The following is a 25,334-nucleotide window of genomic DNA, read 5'->3' on the forward strand; positions in this document are numbered from 1 at the left end:
GCCCATCTGAAGTTTGCCACTGAACATCAGAATGATGCAGAGGAGGACTGGTTGAAAGTGTTGTGGTCTGATGAGAGATCTTCAAGATCAAAGTGTTATCTATAATATACAGTATTAGGGTTTGACAGACAAATTGATTAGGACTAAAATGATCACTGACACATGTCTGGTGTAATACAAAGTCTTCTGTTATCCCTTGCCTAATGTTGGTTTCACAATGCCGCACTTCGGATTGGCTGCGGAGCGAGTGCAGTACAGTGTATCTATGGTTTTTGCGTGGGTTACACATGGTTTCCCATAGACTTATTAGATCGGGCATTTTTGAGGCATTTTCTGAAAGCGCACCAAAGGTCCTGCATGCTGCCTATTTGATGCCCCTTCAAAAAACGTACCAAAAGCATGCAATCCAATAGAAGTCTATGAGAAACCTTGGGTAACCCGCATAAAAACCACAGGTACACTACACAGCACTGCACCCATGCTGTGGCCAAACCACAGTGTAGATTTGTGCTAGGAGGGGGACATTTGGGGAGAGTGAGGATTTGTTGCTGACGGGTGTGTCAAAAGGGGTGATTTGAGGAAGGGGGGTTTGTGAAGGGAAGGGGGTAAGGGGGAAGAGCATTTGTACTAGAAACAGGGTGGGGGGGAGATTTTGTGCTAGAAGTGGGGTTGGGCGGGAGGGGATTTGTGCTAGGAGAGTGAATTTTGGAGAAGGGAGAGAATTTGTGCTCACAGGGGAATTGGTAAGGGGTAGAGGATTTATGCTAGGAGGAGCGTTTTTGGGGGAGAAGATTTGATCTGGAAGGGGAGAGTATTTTAGATTTCTTGAGAATTTTTGCTTAGGGTGTAAGCCTGCAGATTAGTGCTTGATTTCTTTTTCGGGGGGGATTTTTTCTGAAACATAATGCTCAGACATAGTGGGGGGGTGCATTTGGGCTAATGTTTAAACCTTTCTGTTCATCAATGGTTTTATTAGATTACAAATAAAGATGGATCTTATATATTAAGTGGAGGTGCTGATCACCAGTTTTACTGAAGTAATAATATACCTTAGACCATGTACCTGGAACATCAGCAGTTGTAGCTGTGTATCTACGCTTTTTATGTGAAACATAACTCTACTTTAATTGTGCAGTATGTACGTATGTCTTCTGTGGCCACGTTTGACCTGCTTTGACTTCCTTTAGATGCAGTCAGTCTGAGATTCATTCTTGATGCTCAATCAAGGAAAAAGCAGATCAAACACATCCCCTGTATTGCAACTAGCTGGTAATGCACTGCTCATGAACACATAAATGCACAACACAACATTCAGAAAGATGGCCCACCTTCACAAGCCCTTAAAATGTATGTAAATCCTAACAATGAACTTCTCTTATTTCCTTTCTTTTGGTCTCAATCACAGCGTGTCACTCACTTTGCAGCTCACCATTCCGACAAACATCTAGAGATCTTTTCAATAAATGTAAGGCGTTCTGTGATTGGAAGAGGGACTATAATGATGTTCCTCCACACCTCCTCCAAATGTAGAATACTGTGTATTCATTGATAATAATGCAAGGCATTTTCAGAATGGATGCGCTGCAGAGCAAGTGACCTGCTGTGTTCTGTGTACTCCAGCCGAAATATTCAATGCTGACAGTACTGTACGGGTGGGGGGGGGGGGGAATGAAAGTAAAACTATTACATAACAAAGCTGGAGCCACACATTCCATACACTTCATTAGTGTTCATTTATTTTTACAGTGCAAAGGGTCAAAAATGATTTTGGCTGGAGTTCAGCTTTAATTACAAGTCTGAACATTGACCATTCTGGGTCTGTGTTTGCCATATTTTTGCATTTCTTTGGATGCAGCCAGTTCTACTGAGATTCATTCTTACAGAAAGTAGGGTTCATTGCCGGTAGGATAAAATAGATTGTTTTATTATTATACAGGATTTATAAAGCACCAACTGTTTGCGCAGCGCTTTACAAAATGAGTACAATACACAATTACTTTCGGTTACTGCTGTATTACACTGCATAGGGCAGTTTTCCTGCTGTGTGGAGTGTAAAGCTGGCCTTTGCTGCACACAAAAAATCTATGAAGTTCTTCCATTCTCGATATACAATGCAAATGAATCTCTTGCTGCAAGCTATCCGTATTCTGACAGCCGGCACCACCAGCTGTTAAAAGACCTGAACAGTGTCTGTATCTGAGTGGATGAAGGTACTGAACAACTGACAATCTTCCACCCAATTCCTTCAAATTTTTAATAGAGGGATGTTGGGCAGGAGGGCAATCAAATGATGTTGGGCAGGAGGGTATCAACAGGGTTACAATCATTGGTGTCAGTGGGAGGTGTCATGCCCCATCATTGCTGTTAGTGGGAGGAATAGTATGCAATCTTTGGTATCAGTTGGAGGAATAGTGCTCCATCATTAGTGTCATTGGGAGGAATAGTGCTCCATCTTTGGCATCAGTGGGGGAATAGTGCCCCATCATTGGTGTCAGTGGGAGGAATGGTGTCCCATCTTTGGCATCAGTGGGGGAATAGTGCCCCATCATTGGTGTCAGTGGGAGGAATAGTATCCATCACTGGTGTCAGTAGAAGGAATGGTGCCTCATCATTTGTGTCAGTGGGAGGTATAGTATCCATCAGTGGTGTCAGTAGGAGGAATGGTGCCTCATCAATGGTATCAGTGGGAGGAATAATGCACCATTATTAGTGTCAGTGAGAGGAATAGTGCCCGATCACTGGTGTCAGTGGGAAGAATAGTGCCTCATCATTAGTATCAGTGGGAGTAGTAGTGCCCCATCATTGGTAACAGTGGAAGGAATAGTGTTCCATCATTGGTATCAGTGGGAGGAATAAATCCTTGTCATTGGTGCCAGTAGGAGGTATAGTGCCCCATCATTGGTGTCAATGGAAGGAATAGTGGCCCATTACTGGTGACTGTAGAAGGAATGGTGTCTCATCATTGATGTCAGGAGGAGGTATAGTGCCCCATCATTGGTGTCAGTGGAAGATATCATGCCCCAATATCGGTGTCAGTAGGAGGAATGGTGTCTCATCATTGGTATTAGTGGGAGGAATAGTGCCCCATCATTGGTATCAATGGGTGGAATGCACGCCATCATTGGTGTCAGTGGGTGAAATAGCGCCCCTTTATTGCTTTGATTGAGATGAATAGTGCCCCATCATTGGTGTCAGTTGGAGGAATAGTGCCCCATCATTGGTATCAGTTAGAGGAATAGTGCCCCATCATTGGTATCAGTGGGAGGAACAGTGCCCCATCATTGGTATCAGTGGGAGGAACAGTGCCCCATCATTGGTATCAGTGGGAGGAACAGTGTCCTATCATTAATGTCAGTGGGTGAAATAGCGCCCCTTTATTGCTTTGATTGAGATGAATAGTGCCCCATCATTGGTGTCAGTTGGAGGAATAGTGCCCCATCATTGGTGTCAGTGGGTGAAATAGCGCCCCTTTACTGCTTTGATTGGGATGAATAGTGCCCCATCATTGGTATCAGTGGGAGAAGTAGCATTCCATCTTTGGTATCGGTGGGGGGAATACTATTCCATCAATGATATTAGTGGGAGAAACAGTGTTCCATCATTGGTATCAGTGAGAACAGTTTCCAATCGTTGGCCTCAGTGGGAGGAATAGTCTCCAATCCTTGGAATCAGTGGGAGGAACAGTCTTCAATCGTTGGCCTCAGTGGGAGGAACAGTCTTCAATCGTTGGCCTCAGTGGGAGGAACAGCCTCCAATCGTTGGCCTCAGTGGGAGGAACAGCCTCCAATCGTTGGCCTCAGTGGGAGGAACAGCCTCCAATCGTTGGCCTCAGTGGGAGGAACAGCCTCCAATCGTTGGCCTCAGTGGGAGGAACAGCCTCCAATCGTTGGCCTCAGTGGGAGGAACAGCCTCCAATCGTTGGCCTCAGTGGGAGGAATAGCCTCCAATCGTTGGCCTCAGTGGGAGGAATGGTGTTTCATCCTTTATATCAATTGGAAGAAAATTGTCCCATTGCTGTCAGAAGAAAGTACTTCTCGTGATTTTTCCCTTTGCCTTGACATTCTTTTTCTAACATAAAGGCAATTGTTTGGCTACACAGTGCTGTAGGAAAGGCCATGTGATTGGGTCAGTGTTTCCGTGTCGGTTTTCCTCCCCACTCATGGTGTGGAGTGCAGGCCGGTAGTCATGCTGTGAGGAAAGTTGTGAGGGGTTGTGTGGTGAGTGTGTTGCACATTGAGGGAGGGGCGGGGTTTGCAATCACAGCCCACAGCGAGGTCAGCCCAGAGCACACACACACATAGACACACACGGCTCGTCTTGGGCTGTCTCTTCGTATAGCTGTGTTCCTTTTCCTGCCGTGTGTGTGCAGTCAGCGGGGGATATTGTATGGCTGCTCCGGTCCCTCAGTCAATGTGGGAAGCCCCGAGGATCCATTACCTGTGTGAGCTGTGATCCTGGCAGACGCTGTGCCCACATCTCCCCGTCTTCTTCTCCCTCGCACGTTTCCTCGTCTGCTTGTCTTTTCCTTGGGCCCTCCTCCTCTCCTTCAGTCTGCCTGTGTGAGAGGGAAGAGATGGCTGCGGACGGAGCTAGGTCCAGGTTCGGCAATCTGGGACACCGAGGTGCCGGAGGAAGCAACAGCAGCAGTCCATCGTCCAGTCCTAAGCTGGGAGGGGGCAAGAGCAGGACTCCCCCCCAGTCTCAGAAGCACAGTCCTTCCTCACCTGGCACCAAGCACCAGCCGCTGAGACAAGCCCCTGCCTCCCCTGGACATACCTTCAGGAAAGTCACCCTCACCAAGCCCACCTTCTGTCACCACTGCACGGATTTCATCTGGGGGCTGGCAGGCTTCCAGTGTGAAGGTAAGGAGCCCCCTACATCATTGAGGGATGGATGGGGACACCCCTCACCTTGTCCTCGTACCTCCAAGAGCATGCCTTTCCTATTACACATGTCCTATAGTGCTTCTCAATGCAGTACAAACGCGTTTACGGGCAAAATGGCTTTCAATGACACTAGCTTACAGGTGCTTTTTAAGAAAAGTACAGCATGTTGCTTTTTTTTGTAAGTAAACACGTTAAAGGTCATAGTGCTACAAATGCTTGGAAACGCACGTGCACAACTGAACGCGGGAATTGCAGCGTACGGCTACATTCACAAGTGTTTTGTCACTCTGTGTGCGTCCAGGAGCAATCATCGCAGGTAATCATTGGTTGTGCGCATCGCCATGGCTGCTGACAACCTGTCATTGAAGTATACGGGCTCGGCGGTCGCAGCTAGCCAATCACACATGTCTAAGGCTTCACCGTAAAAATACACATATACAAGTGTTTCTTAATTACGGATCTGAATTATTATTATACAGGATTTATATAGCGCCAGCAGTTTGCACAGCGCTTTACAAAATGAAGGCAGACGTTACAGTTACAATGCAATTTGGTACAAGAGGAATCCGAGGGCCCTGCGTGTTAGAGCTTACAATCTAAGATGCAGCTGCATTCAATGGAGACATTCACACAGGTGCATAAACATGAGCTGTTTTCAGATCTGTAACATAGAATCCAAAAATTTGCATCTAAGAACATGCGATTTATGAGCTTACATGAAAAAACGTATATGTACACTTTTGTTAGCACATAAATTAAAGTGATTCGAAAGCTAAAAACGTTTTTACCCCAATGCATCCCTTGCTGCTTGCGTTGAGATAAAAAAAAATGTTTTCTATTGCTCTCCTCCCCCCCTTCCCTGTGTGAAGGGGAAGAGAGGAGAGAACCGATCCAGCGCTGTGCACGACTCCATCTCTTCTCCCCTCTCTTCCTCTTCACACAGGACTGAGCAGCAATAGGAGCCATTGGCTCCTGCTGCTGTCAATCAAATGCAGTGAGGAGAAAGTCGGGGGTGGGGCTAAGTTCCGCTGTGTGTGTATCTATGGGGCACAGCTCAAAACACACAGTTCAGGAGCGAACAGACACCGTGTGCCCCCATAGCAAACTGCTTGCTATGGGGATGCATGATGAAGAGGAGGAGCCAAGATCACCATCAGGGGACCCAAGAAAAGGAGGATCGGGGCCGCTCTTTGCAATACCACTGCACTGAGCAGGTGAATAAAACGTTTGTTTTATTAATTAAAAAATAACAGGAAAATAAATTATTATAAAAATTTTAGTACACATACGTGTCGTTAGGCATTATAACGCATCTGTACGCAAGTGTTTTACTGATCATTACGCGGGAACTTTTCTCCTAGAAAACACATGTAATAACATCAGACACACTTTGAGAGCTGACTCACACATGTGCAGTGCAGATTGAAGCTCGGGTTTCACAGCTAATTGATACAGTAGTGCAGCAGTTCATGTCAGGTTTACATCAGGTTCGGGACAGGATTAGGTCAGGATTTTATCCTGTTCACACATGTGGTTTAGAAGCGGTTCCCATAGAAGTCAATAGCCTGTAATCTGCACCTGAACCTGACCACACTGCTCAGAAATCATACAGGACTCTTTTTCAAACTGCACTGAATCCGCACCAGACATATGTGAACAGACACCATAGAAAGCAATTGTTTTTCACGTCATGAGGATTGGATCCACATCGAATCTGCATATATGTGAACCGGCACTTACAGTTCGTGAGAATGAAGCCTAAGGCAGCTCACAGATGATTGATTTTTTTTTTTTTTTTCGACCAGGAGGTTTAGGGAGAAATAATTACTCATTTCCCCCACTGACACATTCGAGGTGGCTGGGGAAATCCTTTCACTGTGTCATATTCTGACAGCAGGGAGACTCCCACATTGTCAGAATACACTAATCAGCACTGGCAGCTATTGCCAGCGACTCTGATCAAGTGGAAAGTTTCCAACAGGCTGGTTGTACAGAAGTTGATTGGTCCCTTGTGGAGGGATAGCAGAGTTATATGCTCTGTTCAATAGCCAACATACCAAAGCATCCTATCAAATGGCTTGGGAATCAAACCTTGGTGAGATTATAGAAGGGGAGGAGTGGACACAGTGGTCAACCATGGTGCACAAGGGAATACTCAACACCACTCTAGTGGAGGTGAACTATAAGGTATTATCCAGATGGTACCTCATCCCAGCGAAGCTCTACCCTAGTGCCTCATCTTTGTATTTCTGAGGATGTGGGCAGGTAGGGTATATGTACCATGTCTGGTGGTCCTGCCCAAAGATCCTGGATCCGAATATTTAGTCTTGTGTACAAGGTAAAAAGACAGAACATCCTCAAAATCGCCGAAATGGCACTATTCGCTGACATCTCGGATGAGATCCCCAAACACCTCCAAACCCATGGATTGCATACCTTCGTGCCCCCTAGACACCTGGGTGCTTTGTGGCTCTTTTCTCTCTTTCCCCCCCCCCCCTTTTTTTTTTTTCCTTTTTTCTTTTCCTTGCTCTCCTTCTTTTTTTTTTTTTTTTTTTTTTTTTTTTTTTTTTTCTCTTTACCTTTACTTCACCCTCTACATGGCAGTCACCCAGAATGATGTTATTAATTGATTTTTCCTTTTTTATGTAAATGGATGACCTCACTTATACAGACCCATGCACCCAGGGTATAATGCTGATTTTTGTAGGACCAGCTGGTTTATATGCACTGTATTGGTTATAGTTGGAATATATCGGAGGGTGGGCTCTCAATTTACCTTCCCCCTCCCTTTTCCCTTCTGCTTGTGATTTAACAGCAAATGTACCGCAGTTTCATGTGGTTTTTCTTTTTTTTTTAAATAATTGAATAAAAAATATTGGAAAAGAAGCGGGGGGGGGGGGGTTACTCTGTACAAACCCACTGCACAAAGCAGGCAAATATGGTGTGTTTATTGTTTTAAAGCAAAACAAACCTTTAGAACCAATTTAAAATCCCGTTCTCCACACAGGATCTTGCTGGCAGAAGAATCCTACAAAAAAAGTGTATGTAATAGTCCATAATGTGCTTATTTATATAGCATTGGCAATTTACGCAGCACTTTATATACTGCACATTCACCCCTGCCCTCAAGAAGCCTAAAAGAGAAGTACGGCCAAAGCTTTTTGTGGCCACACTGCTCCTGTGAGGAGGTGTGCACTTTCTTTTCGTCTCCTGTAACCCAGAATTGGCCAACAGCGGGCTTAAGCTCACTGTCAGCTGATCTCAGAGCCACTCCATGCTCTGGAAGGATCGAAAACCATATTGTCGGGATCCACCAGGATGACTGATCAGCGGCCGGCTCAGCCAGTCAGCACACAGCAGAGAGCCGGAGCCAGCTGCTCCCGCCATCTCCCCTGCCCCAGTGCTCCAGTGAGTTCTGGAGGGGGAGAGCAGTCGCTGGCTCCAGGCGGACAGAGAACTGAGTGATCAGTAGTCACAATCACTCAGTTCTCGGGCAAAGAACTGGGGTGGAGGGGGGAGAGAGTTGTAACATCAAGGTGAATATGTGTGTTTGTTAAGCAGGGCATATATGGGTCCGTTTTTTTTTGATCAGCTAGAGTCTTTGGTACATAAATAGCTGGTTATCCTGCCAGTGCATGGGACTTTCTCCCGCAGGGTGACCACGTTGTTTTGCCTGCAGTGAACTCACAGCAGCATTGTCACTTCCTGTGGTGGTGTTGCTGCGCTGAGGGCTATGAGCATTACTCCCTCTCTTTGCCAATTGGCACAGCACCAGTATCCAATGGGATGCCTTGCATCTGAAGGAAATGATGTAGGGTGCCTTCTTGGATCCTGGCAGAGTGAAGCCCTTGGTCATCCTTATGATGATTTCACTTTGGAAATGAAAAGGATTTATTTCCTCATAGACAAAATAAGTAAAAATATTGGCTGGCATTTTCTTAAGGGGGTAAATGCAATTTAAAATTATAGATATACTCAAAATCACTCTTTACCATTTAAAGTCTAAGCATAAGAGGTGATTCTGGAGGAAGACTGAACAACTAGAAATGCATTTCAATGGCACATTGTCCTTGTATGATAGACTGTAGGTGAACAGGAAAAGGGCATTTTGGCACACAGAAACGGAGCATCTTAGGATACATGGTCATCCTGCCAATGATGATGTACAGGCAACAAGTCCAAATGTGGGTCAATGCTAACCAGCTAAAGCTTTTAAATGCTAATTTCCATTCTCAGCCCAATGCAGTATCGCTCTTTGCATGCAAGGCAGCTCTTCCTTTTTCAATAAATGATGCTGAGATCTGTTTTCTGGCACGAAAGAACGCATCTACAATAGAAAATCCTTAATGGATCTCCAGTCCATTTTCTAGCTACCTTGGCAGCATAGCTGGCTATTCTTTTTTGCTGGTTGTGTGGATAAACGTGTAATATAATCTATTAAACACCTGTTTCCTCTGTCTAGCCGGGTGATTGGAATCTTGCAGGTTTATAGCTGTCATGCCCCGATTGTTGGTACTGCAAGCCTGTTACAATGAGCTCCACAGGTCATTTTCACCGCCAGTTATGTTTGTTTTGCAAGCAGCCATATCAGTGAAGCAGTGTAATAAAGGTATTGCTTAAATCTGGTATTCTGGGTACAGAGGTGATCAGATTACTCTTATCTGTTGACTGATTCAATACAATTAACACTTGGTGCTGATGTCAGGTACATATAGTTTATCCTCTCTGCTGGTAAGGATGATTGCTATTACATCGTGTGCTGTCTTCCTTTTAGATATGATATGTCATGGCTTTGTCCTCTGCAGCTACATTCAAGCTGCCATTTTTCTAGCGTGGGTTAGAAAGTGAATACAAAGAACCTATTAGTTGCAATAGCTCAGCACTTTTAATTACATTTATTTATTACAACTGTTTATATAGCTCTGGCAATTTATGCAGTGCATACTGTACATTCACATCAGTCCCTGTCCTCCAAAGAGCTTACAATCTAAGGTTCCTTTCTCACATGCGTATAAAACACATACTAGGAACAGTTTAGATGGGAGCCAATTAACCTACCACACTAAACAGCATGGATGGAGGAGTCTGCACTTAATTAGTAGCTTTACCACTAGAGGAAGACTTGCGTGTCTTTATATTTATTCCCATATTGAGGATCATTTTATTATAATTCATGTGTTTTAAATTGTAATTCTTAAATTGTAATTTTAATGTTTTAATGGTAATATGAATATTGTAGGTATTATTCAACGTTGGCTTCAGCTCACCTGCAGTCTAAGTACAGCGGTATAGACATATAAACATAGGGTATCGTACATGTATTCAGACAGCCACAGCACCCGTGGCTGTCTGAAAATCCAAGCAGTGACTGCATCTGATAGGAAACAGTCACTCTTCGGCTGATAATTTTCCACTCGGCAGTCAGTTTTTAAATCAACTTTGTCAAGCTGGGTGGCGCTGACAGGGCCACCAACAGAGTGCTTGATATTTGAGTCATATATGGCTAGATTTAGGCGGCCATACATGGGTCGATTGCCGAACGTTTTTTCCTTCGAAAGTCGGACCTAAGAATAATTGGCCCGTTTTTGCTCTGTTAGGCAATGGGCGATTTTCATGCTTGCTCTACATTTAGTTTATTGGACATGCTGGAAAATTTGTGAAATTCGACCGATTTTTGAAATCATTAGTGGCAACATCGGATTACAGAACGAACGATGTTTTTGATCGAAAAATCGTTCGGAATTCGACCCATGTATGGCCTGCTTTAGTCTCTGGTGTCCGTTTGCTCATAAGAAAATAAACCAGCTCTATTGTAATGAGGGTAATTTGTCCAATCAGAAAGCAAAAGTAAGGGACATGGAGTTGCAAAGCTGAAAGAAGAAATGCTGGTGTCACCTTTCCTGCTACAAGATATGGCCTCATACACACATTTGTAAAAAAATATCTACATTCAGGGACATTTGGTGTGTTTTTTCCTTTTTTTTTTTTTTTTTTTTTTTTTTTTTTTACACCTCCTAATGCATTTTATCTAATATGTTCATTTGCATACAGGCGTTTTTGTGCAGTGTTCAGTGGTGGGGGAAAAAAAATGGTCCAGGCACGCTTTCCCAGAGTAGTGTTTTTTGTTTTGTTCTGCACAAATGCATTTATTCTAATGGATAGCACACATGGATATTCTAGCCAATAGTTTATACACAAACTATTCTAAATACCATATGCATGTAAATGTGTCTAAATGCAGGGTTAGAAACATTTTTTTTGTTGCCAACTTCAGCCAGCGTAAATTCATACGCTCGAACTCCAGTAGGATACAGTAGGGTATCTGTTCACTGAGCAGGCGGATGACAGGTCCATGTCTGCCTATGCAGAGCGGACATGGACACAGGCCGCTATCCTCTGTGGAGCAGTCGGATGTAAACCGATCGCCTGTTCATTTGTCATCTGATCCAGTAGACCAGGGCTTGACAAATCCCAGGCACCAGGTCTCCATGGCAACTGGAAATTGCATCCTTGCAACTGGTCTTTTGTCAGCCCATTCACTGTTGCGGGGATGCACAATCTGTATTGGCCAATGCCTGGGACATGCATTTTTGGGCGCTGAACAGGTAGTCTTTGTTCTACATTTAGGCTCCGTGCACACTAGCGGTTTTTTAAGCTCTTAGAAGCTATTGTCAGCATATTGTTTTGCTCCTGGAAACTAAATAGTGTTATCTTATGTGTCCATGCACACTACTTTATACTATTAGCATTTTCTAAGCTTTAGCGTCTAGGAGAAGGAAAAAAAATTGTTTTTGTAGAGTTTTTTTGGAGCATTTTTCCAGCAGAAAAAAAACGCTAAATGCTGCTAGAATTTTCTGAACCACTTTTTAATTTTTTTCCTCTATGTACTGTAAAAATGCAAAAGCTCAAATGCTTCTGAACGCTACTACAAAATGCTATTACCAGTGTTTTCATTCCAGCGGTTTTTTAAAGTGTTTTGTTAGCTAAAAAAAACGCTACTGTGCATGGAGCCTTAGCCCCGCTAAAGGCCTCACTTGTCAGGTGGAAGCTCCGCTGCTGCCCGATTGCTTCCACACACATCCACTCTCCTCTTGTTTCTGATTTGGTAGAAATGTGTATGACATCAGTTCCGGGTCCCCGTTGACGGTTTCGCTGGCCAGCATGACCAGGAAAGAATGTAAGATGCGATCTGCACTGCATTAGATTCAGTTGAGTACAGGAGAGACATCCATGGTCTTTTAAACCCTGCATGTGTCAGTAAAGCGAACCTGTCACCAAAAAAATCATCATGTGGGGACTTTGTGTTCACTATATGATTTGGAAAAAAAAAAGCTAAGTAAAAAAATTTTTTTTTCTTAATTGTATGAAATTTAAGTTACACCCAAGGACATAAAATCCCCCACCCCTACATCAGCGCATACAAACATGCGCCTCTGCATGAAAATGTTGATTGCAATACACATTTCCGCATAACGGAATGAGGGCAATAATTCTAGCACCAGACCTCCTCCATATCGCCAAACTGATGACCTATAGGAGTCTTTTAAAGCATTGCATATAGAAAATATAGGGTACAGAAATTTGGCTCCTAACTTTTTTTTTTTTGTAGCTGGCTCCTAGATTCAAAGCAAATTTGTCAAGCCCTACTCTAGACGAATTGTGAACTAATCCCCATCTATCTGTCTTCAGCGGATCAGATGCAGGCAGGTGTAAACAGACACCTGTCCATTTACATCCGCTGCTCCATAGAAGGCAATGGGGGTCTGATTGGGTCCGCCTGAAAAATGGACAGGCGAACTCGATTGGTAAGCCTGTGTGAAAGGGGACTTAGGCCTGTGGTGGTGTGTGATTCACAAGACTGGCTGCACATAATTCAGGAGTGTGGACTTTTTTTTTTTTTTAAAAACTATTTGTCCAAGGGAATAAATCGTGTTCCCAATCTACTTGTCCAAAAAAAAAAAGATAATTTTAACGAAAACATCAGGAGACTAGCAGGGAGCAGAGAGACCTTGCAGTGTAACGAGCACCGATTGGATGCTCATTAACAAAATTGGAGTGTCTGGTTCTCTTAACACTCAGCAGAAGGGCATCTGCTGAGCGAGTAAATGAGACATTGGCCCCAATGAGGAAAAAAAAAACTTTATTTCTTCAGGTTACTTTCACTCATGGAAGCACATGGGTTCTCAGTATAAGAGCATGCTGAGCAGCCAAATCGTAGGCTTAACTGTAACGTTCACAGCCTTGTGCAAGAAAACATGAAGGAGTCCCCGTTGGGGCCCTTCCCACTGATCCTGGGTCCCTTTTCTACCATTGTGGAACCCTTTATTACAGTCCCACAGCTGGCCCTCTTCCTGCAATTCCTCCATGGTGGCGGAACACCAGAGACCATTTGCGGAGAAGCGTGACCTTTGCGACCCTGATAGTTCTGGCACTAGTGTCAGTAGGTTTTTTTTTTTTAATCTTTTTACTATATATCTATATATATATATATATATATATATATATATATATATATATATATATATATATATATATATATATATATATATATAAAAAAATTTTGTACAATTTTTTTTTTATGTTTCAATTTTTCAATTTTTTTTTTTTTTTTAGGACCCCCCTGTACTATTATAGTGTATATACAGTTTTGTCTCAACTAGAGACAATACAGTAACAGAGTGTTATGCATATTATATTAAAGACTTACAGTAACAAAGCTTTTTCCACCTTCAGTGTACAGAGATCAGGATCTGTGTGGTGTATTGGTACGATGTATACACACAGGGATGTCATATGATGATCTTGACAGTCAGTACACAACTACTGTAGATTAATACATAGGTGCTACATTAAAAGGGTGCTGCAAGATAATCTTGTGTTGATAATAGCAACCACTTCAAGTTATCTCCTCCTCAGCCATGTACTGTAGGTTGCTATGGGTAATAAAAGATATCTGTATGTAGTTAGCACACTTTTCATGCAAAAAGTGATGTCATATAATGACAATACTAATAATTATAGTGATCCTGATAAACCCAGCAGCGAGTGCAGCCTCAGTTCTATGTATTATTATAAAGCTCACACACACATGCTGTCCTGTCATACTACTATCACAGCAGAGGCCAGTATACAGCCCAGTCAGGGTCCTATAATAAAGGCATGATATACTGTGTGACAATAATGAAATATCCCGCTACACAAAGCACCCCCCAACTCTCCTCTCTTCCTGGGATCCCTGGTGTCTCTGCCCTCATCATCCTCTGGCTGTTCTAGCAGCAGCTGTCCCACCTCTTGCTAGATCCATGTACCTGACCCTGTGCACTCCGCCTACGGACAAACTCTGTGCACAAACTATGCCCCCTCCATTGGCTATTCGTTGGTCCGCTAGAGGCCCATCCCTTTCCATCAAAAGTCTACCCAAGTGTAGGTGACATACTGCCCTGGTGCTTACCCGCAGCAGGGTTAAATAAAACCAAAACCACCTGCCCGGCGCCTGAAACAGCCTGTCCCGGGCGTCAGGCAATATGAATTACACATCCCTGTAATTCCGTAGCCTGTGGTTGGTAAAACAACATATTTGTATTCCTGCTGTATATTAAGCTTTTTACCTGGAATCCATTATTACAACATTTTAAATTCTAATCATTGCTTTTTCTTTGAATGGAATTTGCTGTAGTGTGCACAGTTGTTTCATTTACTGTATTCATGTTTGATTTACAATGATTGTAAGAGTCTAATTATTATCTCAATAGCATTGGAGTTGATTTTGCTTTATGCCGGAAAACTGCAGGCACAGATTGTAAGAAGCTCTCCAAATGTTGTGCATATTGTAATTAATTACTCATCCACCATGGGTGAGCAAATTGGCAGACCGCTGCTTCTATGTTATTCTGCTGTATAGCATCGTATCTCAATTAAATAAATATTCACTTTAACAGGCTTCTAATAGACCATTCTTTAAACATAACCTGCTATGGGCATAGAGTGTTTAGTCCAGCACTGCGCAAGCTTTTCATTTAAGAGAGATGACTTTGGCTTGTAATTAATGTTTAAAACATGGTTGCCAGCTAAGAGGAAAGGTCAAACAAATCTGTAGTTTCTTGCTTGGGCATAGGGCAACACAAAGGTAGCTTTAGCAAATGGTTTGGATTTAATTTCAAAGTAGACCTAAATTCAGAATATGGGTCTGTTTTATAAATTGGTTAGGCTTGGTACAGGTATATGAATATTACCCGTACATCATCAGATGGAGATCCTTGCAGCACTCTGCCTGTCATGGCCAAATCTGGAAACAGCTGTGCACTGTGGTAGTGATACCCTCAATTCTCTGCAGAACTCCCTAGTAGGAGCATTTACCTACTTGAGTCACTTGCCTTTGGCACTGGGAGCATGGAGGAACAGTTTACCTAGACGTTACATATTCCTGTGGGGATTTTTGAGAGGACAGTGTAGGTGGGTGTTAAGTGCCCATTTAGTGTATGTGGCATTCAGACACTGCAAAGGGATATGATGGTGGTACACAAAATTACTGAGGTGTTTATCAAATCTGTAGCAAAAGTGAAGCAAAAAACAATTCACCTGAGCCCCATCTCAATCCAGTGATGTGGATGAGAGCCTTAGCTCTCCAGGTCTCTCCCTCATTGGCTTGAGACAGCAGTGGTAGCCATTGGCTCCTGCTACAGTCAATCACAGCCAGTGAGCCATTGAGGAGAGGGGGCGGGGCTGAGCCACGCTCCGCTTCTGAATGGCCACGAATAGCAGTGGTTGGGAGCCACAATAGCAAGCCGCTTGCTATAGAGGCAGTAGGCAGGAGGGAGGGGCCAGGAGCACTGGTGGGGGATCTGCAAAGAGGTTGATTGGGTCAGCTCTGTGCAGAACCATTGCTCAGAGCAGGTAAGTATAATATGTATTTTTTTTAATACCAAACAGACCTTTAATATCACCTTAAGTTTCTTTCTTTCTTTCATTGACAAGCACAGCCTCTTCTTATTTTCGACCATGGGAAGGATGTTTATTGTTGGGTGATTGCTTTTCCCCTGTCCTTTGGACCTGTTGACTGTTTTTGGCTCCTGTTTTCCCACCCCTCTGTGTTTTTGGCACTGCTTTGAGACGTCCCTATGTACGAGAAGTGAGTAAAAAAACCAAACAAAAACCTATTTTTTAGATTCTAAAAAATGGTTGGTAATATGGGGTTGATTTACTAAAGGCAAATATGAATTGCACTGCAAATGCAGTTGCTTCAGAGCTTGGTAAATGAGTAAAGCTTCACTTTGCAAAGAACACCCAATCGCATGCATTTTTGCTTGCACATTTACGCCCCCCCCCCCCCACACACACACACACACTTTACATGTAAACAAGCTCTTAGGGTGACACTGCTGATTACAACTAAGGGCTCAGTCACAGGTGCAGTAGGTACTGCTGCTCCTCTGCAAAGTGACCCCAATGTGTTTGACGGGTGGTGAGGAGGCATTATGTTGCCACCTCATCACCTGATTTAAACTTGTGATTGCCATGCAATGCACGTGATTATGACACAGTAGTACGACAATTAGAGGTATGAATCGGGTGTGAGCAGGGAACACCGTGCCCAGTAATCTCTGACTTCTCCCATGTTGTTAAGGTAGATCTCCACCTCCTTAAGTTTGCCTACCTCTGGTGTAGAGTAATGAAGCACTTCTGGAAACGCGGTTCAAGTCATTAAGACATGAATGGGTACTTACAGTATGATTAAGTAATGCTGTGTGCAAAACGTGTTTGCTAAGCACTGTAACTTGTGGCAGACTGCTTACAATTTATTAGTTATATCTGTAAAACATGCATTTGAATTGACGTTTAATGATTATTGCTGTTTTCTGCCTTGTATACAGTTAGGTCCATATATATTTGGACACAGGCACAATTTTTAGTTTTTTTCAGGTATTCATCAAAACATATTCAAGCTATAGTTTTATAAAGGATATGGGCTGAAAGTGCACACTATCGGGTTTAATTTGAGGGTAAATACATCCAAATTCCAGGAAGGGTTTAGGAATTACAGCTCTTAAGAGTAGCTATCTCCCCTTTTTCATGGGAACAAAAGTAATTGGACAATTTAATCTAAAGCTGTTTCATGACCAGGTGTGGGCTACTCCTTTTCTTCATCAATTAAGCAGGTAAAAGGTCTGGAGTGTGGTATTTGCATTTGGAATCTAGTGCTGTGAACCTACATCATGCGTTCAAAGGAGCTGTCCTTACAAGTGAAACGGGCCATTATAAGGCTTCAAAAATGAAACAAATCCATCAGAGAGATAAGTAGGAGTGGCCAAATCAACAGTTTGGTACATTCTGAGTAAAGAACTACACACTGGTGAGCTCAGCAACATAAAAAGGTGTGGACGTCCATGGAAGACAACAGTGATGGATGCAGGATCCTGTCTATGGTAAAGAAAAACCCATTAACCACATCCAGAAAAGTGAAGGACACTCTACAGGAGGTGGGCGTATCATTGTCAAAGTCTACAATCGAGAAGACTTCACGAGAACAAATACACACCACAAGGTGCAAAACATTGATAAGCCTGAAGAATAGAAAAGCCAGATTAGACTTTGCCAAAAAACATCTAAAAAAGCCAGACCAGTTCTGGAAAAGCATTCTTTGGATGGATGAAACTAAGATTAATCTGTACCAGAATGGCGGGAAGAAAAAAGTGTGGAGAAGGCTTGGAACAGTTCATGATCCAAAGCCCAAAACGTCATCTATAAAACATGGTGGAGGCAGTGTGATGGCATGGGCATGCATGGCTTCCAGTCGCACTGGGTCATTAGTGTTTATTGATCATGTGACAGAAGCAGCCAAATTAATTCTGTAGTGTTTAGAGAGATACTGTCAGCCCAGATTCAGCCAAATGCAGCAAAGTTGATTGGACGGCGCTTCACAGTACAGATGGACAATGATCCAAAACACACTGCAAAAGCAACCCAGGAGCTTTTGAAGGAAAAGAAGTGAAATATTCTGTTATGGCCGAGTCAATCACCTGATCTCAACCCAATTGAGCATGCATTTCACTTGCTGAAGGCAAAACTAAAGGCAGAAAGACCCACAAAGAACTGAAGGCAGCTGCAGTTAGAGCCTGGCAAAGCATCAGAAAGGAAAAGAAACCCAGTCTTTGGTAATGTCCATATGTTCCAGACTTCAGGCAGTCATTGCCAGTAAAAGATTCTCAACAAAATATTTAAAATGAACATTTTATTTATGATATTAATTTGTCCAATTACATTTGAGCCCCTTAAAATGGAGGGACTGTGTATAAAAATGGTTGCAGTTCCTTGTACTTAATATTTATGTTGAACACCTTGAATTAAAGCTGAAAGTCTGCACTTCAAATTCATTTGGATTGTTTCGTTTTAATTTATTCTGGTGGCATACAGAGCCAAAAGTATAAAAACTGTGTCCAAATATATATGGACCTAACTGTAGCTTGTTGTTTAAACTCCTTGTTGTAGCCAATATGACTTTGAAGAATGTTCAGGTTTGCCCAGTAAGCAATGCAAAGTGCAGAATCAGGGCAAAAATATATTTGGTTAACCAATAATCATCCCTTAGATTTATCCTTACTGTAGAAAGGCCAGTGAAGAGGTCACCTCTGGTTGCTTTGGCGTTTTACAACTTGCACACTGTCCTTTCTATGTACATTGCCTTACTTGAATGTCTTACATACAGTATGTCTTAATTATGAGTCATTTCCCAAAATTGATTTGCATTCTGTTTTTCTGTATAGCTAGCATCTTTGTTTCTAGTGTATAGTGTGCCTTTAACTGGATGGCACACAAATATTTTTTTAGTTTTAACATTATAGTTTGTTTCAAAGGAAACTTATTTTGAGAGAAATGCCATTGCTTTGCACATCTGCCTCAAGTCAATGACTTCAATTGTTCAGAAGCCATTGGATCAGCATGGTGGCAATGGACCAGTATTAGTTTCCTATGCATCCTCTGTACATGTTTCTTTTAAATCTACTTTGCTTATGGGTATGAAAAATTGAATTTTAGAAGAGGGGAATTCCCCTCACTTTGGGAAATTTTCTCTAATTTCTTGTTGCTTCTGTGAGATTAGAAAGTGAAATTTCCCCAATAGTACACAGACAACTGGCAGGTGTTTTAACCCTTCCCTGCTCCAAACCTAAATACAAATCCTTTAAAAAAAAAAAACCCCAAAAAAACATATTTTGGTTATACATACACTTTTAAGAGCTCATGCTCACAGGCATAATAAATGCATGCAAATGTGTGGTCAGCATAAGTTACACCTCTGTGGCACTCCAGAGTCCCTCTGGTCTAAGTGTCCCCGTAGGATTGTATAGGCAGAATACGCTGTACACAGGTATTCACCTGTAAGTACTGGTACTTTTTTTGTTTAAACAGAAGTGAATTTCCTAACTTGAAATTTCCTTGTTCAGGAAATCACACCCGTATGCAGAGTCAAGTACCTGCCTTTACGGTTGTTTACCTGCATACAACACATTCCGTCCGTGCGGTCCTATAAGCAGAGTTACGCACCAGCTGGGACTGCTGGTCTCGCAGGTAGAAGTGTACGCATCTATTTTATGCTGCATTTCATAAGCCCTAATGCAAGTTATGATGAAAGTAAAGAATAAGTGTTGTGCTGTATAGATATGATTTATTAATTCAGTGTCAATGGCCCAAGAATCCTTTTGATACTGCAGCATATGCTTTCAGTGAAGTATGTAAAAACATTCACAGAAGGAAATGTACTGTGTAGAAGAAAAGACTAGAGGCTACTATCTAAATGAGCAAGCATCCCTTTATATGTGCATGCTCCCTGTCCATCTATGCTAATCCTGTCATGAGATAGCCTATGAGGCCTGCACATCTAATACGTTTTTGGGGAAGGATATCCTATTTCTTTTTCCTTTTTATATATTAAAACAGCCCCTGATATAAAAGTTAACATATATTGTGGCAGTGCTGTGCCCTACCACGGTGTAAATAGAGCTTATGACCCAGCATTCTCATCCAGGCAGATTGAGGGGCTCCAGGGGGCTTGTTTCCTCATTGGTTGGTAAAACCTGGTTTGGGGCCTGGAGATTTCATTGAGATCTGGGAGGGAAGAAATCTTCAGTCTTGGGTTCATGTTTTGTGAATAAACAGCACACTAATCGAACAGGTGTGTGCTGGGCTTTTAGAGGAGACCTGACTATGGTTCTGGGCTCCATCCCAGCAGACAGAGGCGGTATCCTTCCAGGAGTCAGGAGGGCTGCACCTAGGAGAGACAGGTGGGAGCCAGAGCAGCAAGGGACTGCTAATGGTATGGACCAAGCATTTGTGAGAGGATGGTCTGTAGGAGACAGACAAGGGCCTGAATAGTAAGGGTCCTCTCACACAGGCATCATCCATTCAGTCACAGTATTCCAAAGAAAAAAATGGATTCCGTTTATACATCAGTTTTCCTTCCATTTTTATATCCGTTTTTTACATATGCCAGCTGGAGTCCTTAAAGGATAAGTTAGCCTTTGGGAACATGTTACATGGTCCACCTGTTCTTCAGGAGACCTGCATGGCACCAGACATCTTCTGATCACTGGTGCAATGCTTTACAGGCTCTTGCAACCAAAAATAATAAATGCACATTTTTTTTTTTACCTGCAAAAAAATGTGCATTTATTATTTTTGGTCAAAAGTTGAACTTGTACTTTAACCACCTGAGTCCTGGAGCCATGTTTTCTATTTTTTTTTTCTCATTCTTTGTTTAGAAGAATAAAAAATAATTTTAGGCCTGAAGTTTACTTAAAATTCTGAAATGTTATGCATTTTCTGAAAGCAAACAACCCTAGAAAATAAGATAGTGGTAGTTTCATTTTATTATATTGTGATATTGGTGCAACAGTTTATGAAATGCAAAAAATACACTAAAGCTAATTTTAGGGCATACAAGAAAGTTTTTGATAAAATATAAAAGATGAAGTTGCCCAGAGTAAATAGATACCCAATATGTCAAGCATTAAAATTAAACCGCAAAAAACACTTCAATATTTTCCATAGGCAATGCTGTAACCGCTTCTGCGCTGCCCTATAGCAGAAATACTGCTACAGGGTGGCACGGGTGCGCAAAATCACATGTGTATATATACGTGATTTTGCAGTTTCAGGCTGGGGACCTGTGCACGCCGCCATCCGTGGCATTGGCTGCCAATCTCCGGGTCCCGACTGATGATTCCCTGGCGATCTCCGAGGATTTCCGAATGGGGGAGAGAAGGTCATAAAGGTTATGTAAACAATAAAGATCTCTCTTCTGTCAGCTCCTGCACACTGCTTTGTCTGGCTCTGCATAGGAGAGCCAGACAAAGCAGTATGCTCACAGTGAAACACACACAGCACACATTTATGATGAAATTTATGACAATTTGATTTTTAACATTTTTGTTTTTTACTCGACATGATTAATAGCAAAAAGTCGATAATATAGTTTGTTTATTTTTTTCCAAAATTGTCGGGTTTTTTTTGTTTGTAGCACAAAAAATTAAAAATACACATGTCATTGGCTTGAATCATCTGGCCAAACGTACAAACATTTGGAAACAGGCATTTAAAGATAAATGTGATATACTCTGTGTTCAAGAGACTCCTTTCGTAGATTCGGCCCCTCCTAAATGCTCACACAAAAAGTTTCCACATGTATATACTGCCAATGCCTCTGGGAAAAAAAGAGTACTGACTGCTATTAGAGATACACTAAACTTTGTGCTTCTTAAAAATCTCAGACCCTGAAGGCCGGGACTTGATTTTTATAAGTACTATAGATAATTCAGATTACACTATTGTAAATTCATATGCACCTACTATTCATCAAAAAAGATACTTTACCAAGCTCTTCAAACTAATATCCAAAAATTGTTCTGGTTCCCTTGTACTATGTGGTGACTTCAACCTCCTAGTTGACAGAAACCTTGACTCAACAAAATCTAAAAAGATTACCCCAACCCTTAGTGTATTCTAATAAACTAAGATGTCAATGACATTTGGAGGTGTCAACATGAAGGTGAAAGAGATTACACCTCTCTTTCTCTTAGACACCAATCTTATTCAAAAATTGACCTTCTATTAGTAGATAAATGGCTACTGAAAAATGTTACCACATCAACCATAGGCAATATAACGTGGTCAAACCACGCGCCGATTTCAATTACTATTTTGGATAACCACTTATTGAAACCATACAACCTCTGGCTCATAAATTTGTCCATTATAAATATCCCCAACAATAACTTGATACTTGGAAAAACATCTTAAGGAGTTCTTCCATATAAATTTGCAATCTGTATCAAACTCTGGCACCCTTTGGTGCGCTTACTAAGCATATATATGTGGTATAATTTTAAAAATGTGCACTAAAGCTAAAAAGCAAAGAAACCTCTTACTGACTTACTACTGGATATTTGCAAACTAGAAACGCAAAATAAAGCTCAAGTCGATCACACCACCTCAAATACACTCTCCAGACTAGGCAATGAATTACGCTCCTTACTAATGTACCAATTTGATAGACGTATGCAAAGAATAAAACTCAACTACTACTCTAATGGAATCAAAGCAGAGAAATACCTAGCAAATAAAATTAAATCCCTGCATACTAGAACTAAAATACCGTATCTTATCAACCCAAAAGATAAAACTTAAATCAATAATCCTCAAGAAATAGCAAATTAGTTTGCTAGTTACTACGATTCGCTTTATAACCTAAATCAAGACAAATTCACTATCCAACCTTCGATAAAAAACATACAAGCATTTTTATCATACATTTGCTTACCCACTCTTTCAAAATCACAAGTATCTTAAAGTCCTATTACAATATACAGAACAATAGAAAAACTACCCAATGGCAAAAGTCCGGGACCAGATGGATTTTCCAGTGAATGCTATAAAATTTTAAAAAATACCTCATCTAAACCAACTATACACTGATGCGTTTTCCTTCCGCCTCATTACCTTCTGAAATGCTACAAGTATTAATTGTAACAATCCCCAAATCCCCAAAATTCAGGCCTATTTCTTTATTAAATACTGATATTAAGATTTACGCTAAAATTATAGCGTGCAGACTGGCCAATATACTCCCAGATTTGATCAAGCATGATCAGTTAGGCTTTACTAAAGGTAGACAAACATCTGACAACCCGGAGACTAATCAACAGAATTCATTACGCTGACTCAAATTCCTTATTTCTTGCTCTGGACACCGAAAAGACTTTTGATAGGATATACTGGACATACATGTTTCAAGTACTGCATAAATTTGGATTTTCAGGAACAATTATTAATGCTATTTCAGCACTTTACTCAAATCCTTCTGCCCAAGTCTATGCATATAACATGCTATCCAAACTATTCTTTATTACGAATGGTACCAGGCAAGGATGCCCATTGTCGCCACTAATTTTTAACCTATCAATTGAACCTCTTGCTGAAACTATAAGAAGCAATCCAGATATACACGGCTTCTATATAGGTAAAGACCACCACAAAATAACGCTCTTTGCGGATGACATCATTTTAATGCTAACTAATCCTAAAGTAACTTCTTTAGCAGCAATTCAACAAACTCATACAATTCAGTAATATTTCAGATTATAAAATAAATGCATCCAAATCTAATATCCTAAATCTGGGTGTAGATCACATTCTAAAAATGCACCTCCAAAATAAATTTCCCTACATCTGGAAAAATGAAGCCATTCTCTATCTTGGAATATTGTTGACAAACAAAACCTCTGGTCTAGGAACTCTCAATTATTCTAAATTCATTCCAGAAATTCAAACCCACCTTAATTAAATGGCTAAACATGAACTATCCTGGTCTGGCAGACTGGCCGCATTTAAAATGTTCATATTGCCACAGATTTTATATCTATTTAGATAAATTCCAATCCCAATTAAATCTTCATATTTAACAAAACTACAACCTATGCTTAAAAAATAATTCTGGGGAAATATGACACCTAGATGCTCACATAATATATTAATCAAACACAAAAGAATAGGAGGAATGGGATTTGTTGACATTAGGGACTATCACAAAGCATCATTAGTAGACCAACTCAAACATTGGTTTATAGTGGAAGATGATAGAAAATGGGGTGACACTGAAAAAACTCTAGCCTCTACTACAGTTTTAAGCGCCATTCTACTAGCGAGCTCGTGGCAAAGGATTCCCGCTAGTAAAACAACACCAACTATACGAGCCTCAATTGAAGCCTAGCAATCCTTAAGCTCCATGCCTATAGATCCTCTCCGATAAGTCCTCTTCTTATACCTGTAACAATCTTAGAAGTTGTAATGCCTAGCATAGATATCTCGAATTGGAAACATAATGGCATACGCACAATACAAGATATTTGTGTTAAAAACAACATAAAAATGTTTAATTCCTTATGAAAGAATTTAACCTCCTCCCTTCCGAAAAATCAACCTATACACGCATCAGTTGTTGCCTATCGAAACATCCAGTAAAAAAAAATATACCCAAAATATCTTTACTGTTCTATAGCTCCACTACTCCTAAATCAGGTGTAGCCCTATTTTATAACCTTCTACAATGTAAATCAGAATTTAATAAGACTACTCCGTTAATCAAGTGGGAAAAAGACTTTGAGACGGAAATCTCTGAGTAGTGGAAATGTGCATTCAGGAATGTGTTTTTCAGCTACTAGGTGTGTTACCTTTTGGGAGCTAATGCGCAAAATTTCCACAAAATGGTAACTAACTGCTTACCAAATGGCCAAATTCTCAGAACAGCATAGTCCTCAATGCTGGAGAAACTGTGGTCAGATTGGTACTCTATTACATATATTATGGACATTTAAAAATATTAGAAGCTATTGGTATAATGTTTTCTACATGATATTGGAAAGTACTGGGATATTAAAACAACCAGATCCTACCCTAGCCGTTCTGAATATAAATATAGATACATATCTAATCCATTATCGACTTTTAGTGACACACATTCTCCTAGTATCAAGACTTACCATTACTAGACACTGGAAAAAAGACTTGGCCCTTTCTCTAAAAGAAGTCATTGAGCTAGTCCAGACTCACTTCATCTATGAGAAATCTTTATTTTACCTAAATGATAGAATTACTAAATTTGAAAAAGCTTGGAAACCCTGGTCAGACTGGTTCAGAACTGTAACCTAAGATATTATTATGTTTAACCTTTTCTTGGATACTCTAAAATTATTATTTTGTGGAACTATTAGGATTAAGAATTATTCAATATTTCCTTTTTTTTTTTCTCTTTTTGTTAAACTTTAACGCAGCACCTATACTGTGATATTGTGTAGCTTTTCACTGTCCTATTTTTGTTTTTGTTTTTTTTTGTTGTAAATATATTTATTTGTAAAACCAAATAAATTATTATGGGGGAAATAAAAATGGACCTCAAGGGTA

At 41.2% G+C, this 25,334-nt stretch overlaps 1 protein-coding gene across 1 annotated transcript in view; it reads left to right on the forward strand.

Annotated features, from left to right (window-relative positions):
- The first annotated feature begins 4,221 nt into the window (after positions 1-4,221).
- The window catches only part of DGKQ (diacylglycerol kinase theta), a 278,163-nt gene continuing 257,050 nt past the window's right edge, over positions 4,222-25,334 (forward strand). Inside the window, exon 1 of the mRNA XM_089670873.1 lies at positions 4,222-4,862. Coding sequence (XP_089526999.1) covers positions 4,574-4,862 — 289 coding nt within the window. The 5' untranslated portion in view covers positions 4,222-4,573. The remainder of the gene's footprint in view (positions 4,863-25,334) is intronic.

This window comes from Staurois parvus, unplaced genomic scaffold, assembly GCF_062004578.1.
Source record: "Staurois parvus isolate SC_StPar_1 unplaced genomic scaffold, SC_StPar_1.0 ptg000096l, whole genome shotgun sequence".
In the NCBI taxonomy this organism is placed as follows: Eukaryota; Metazoa; Chordata; class Amphibia; order Anura; family Ranidae; genus Staurois; species Staurois parvus.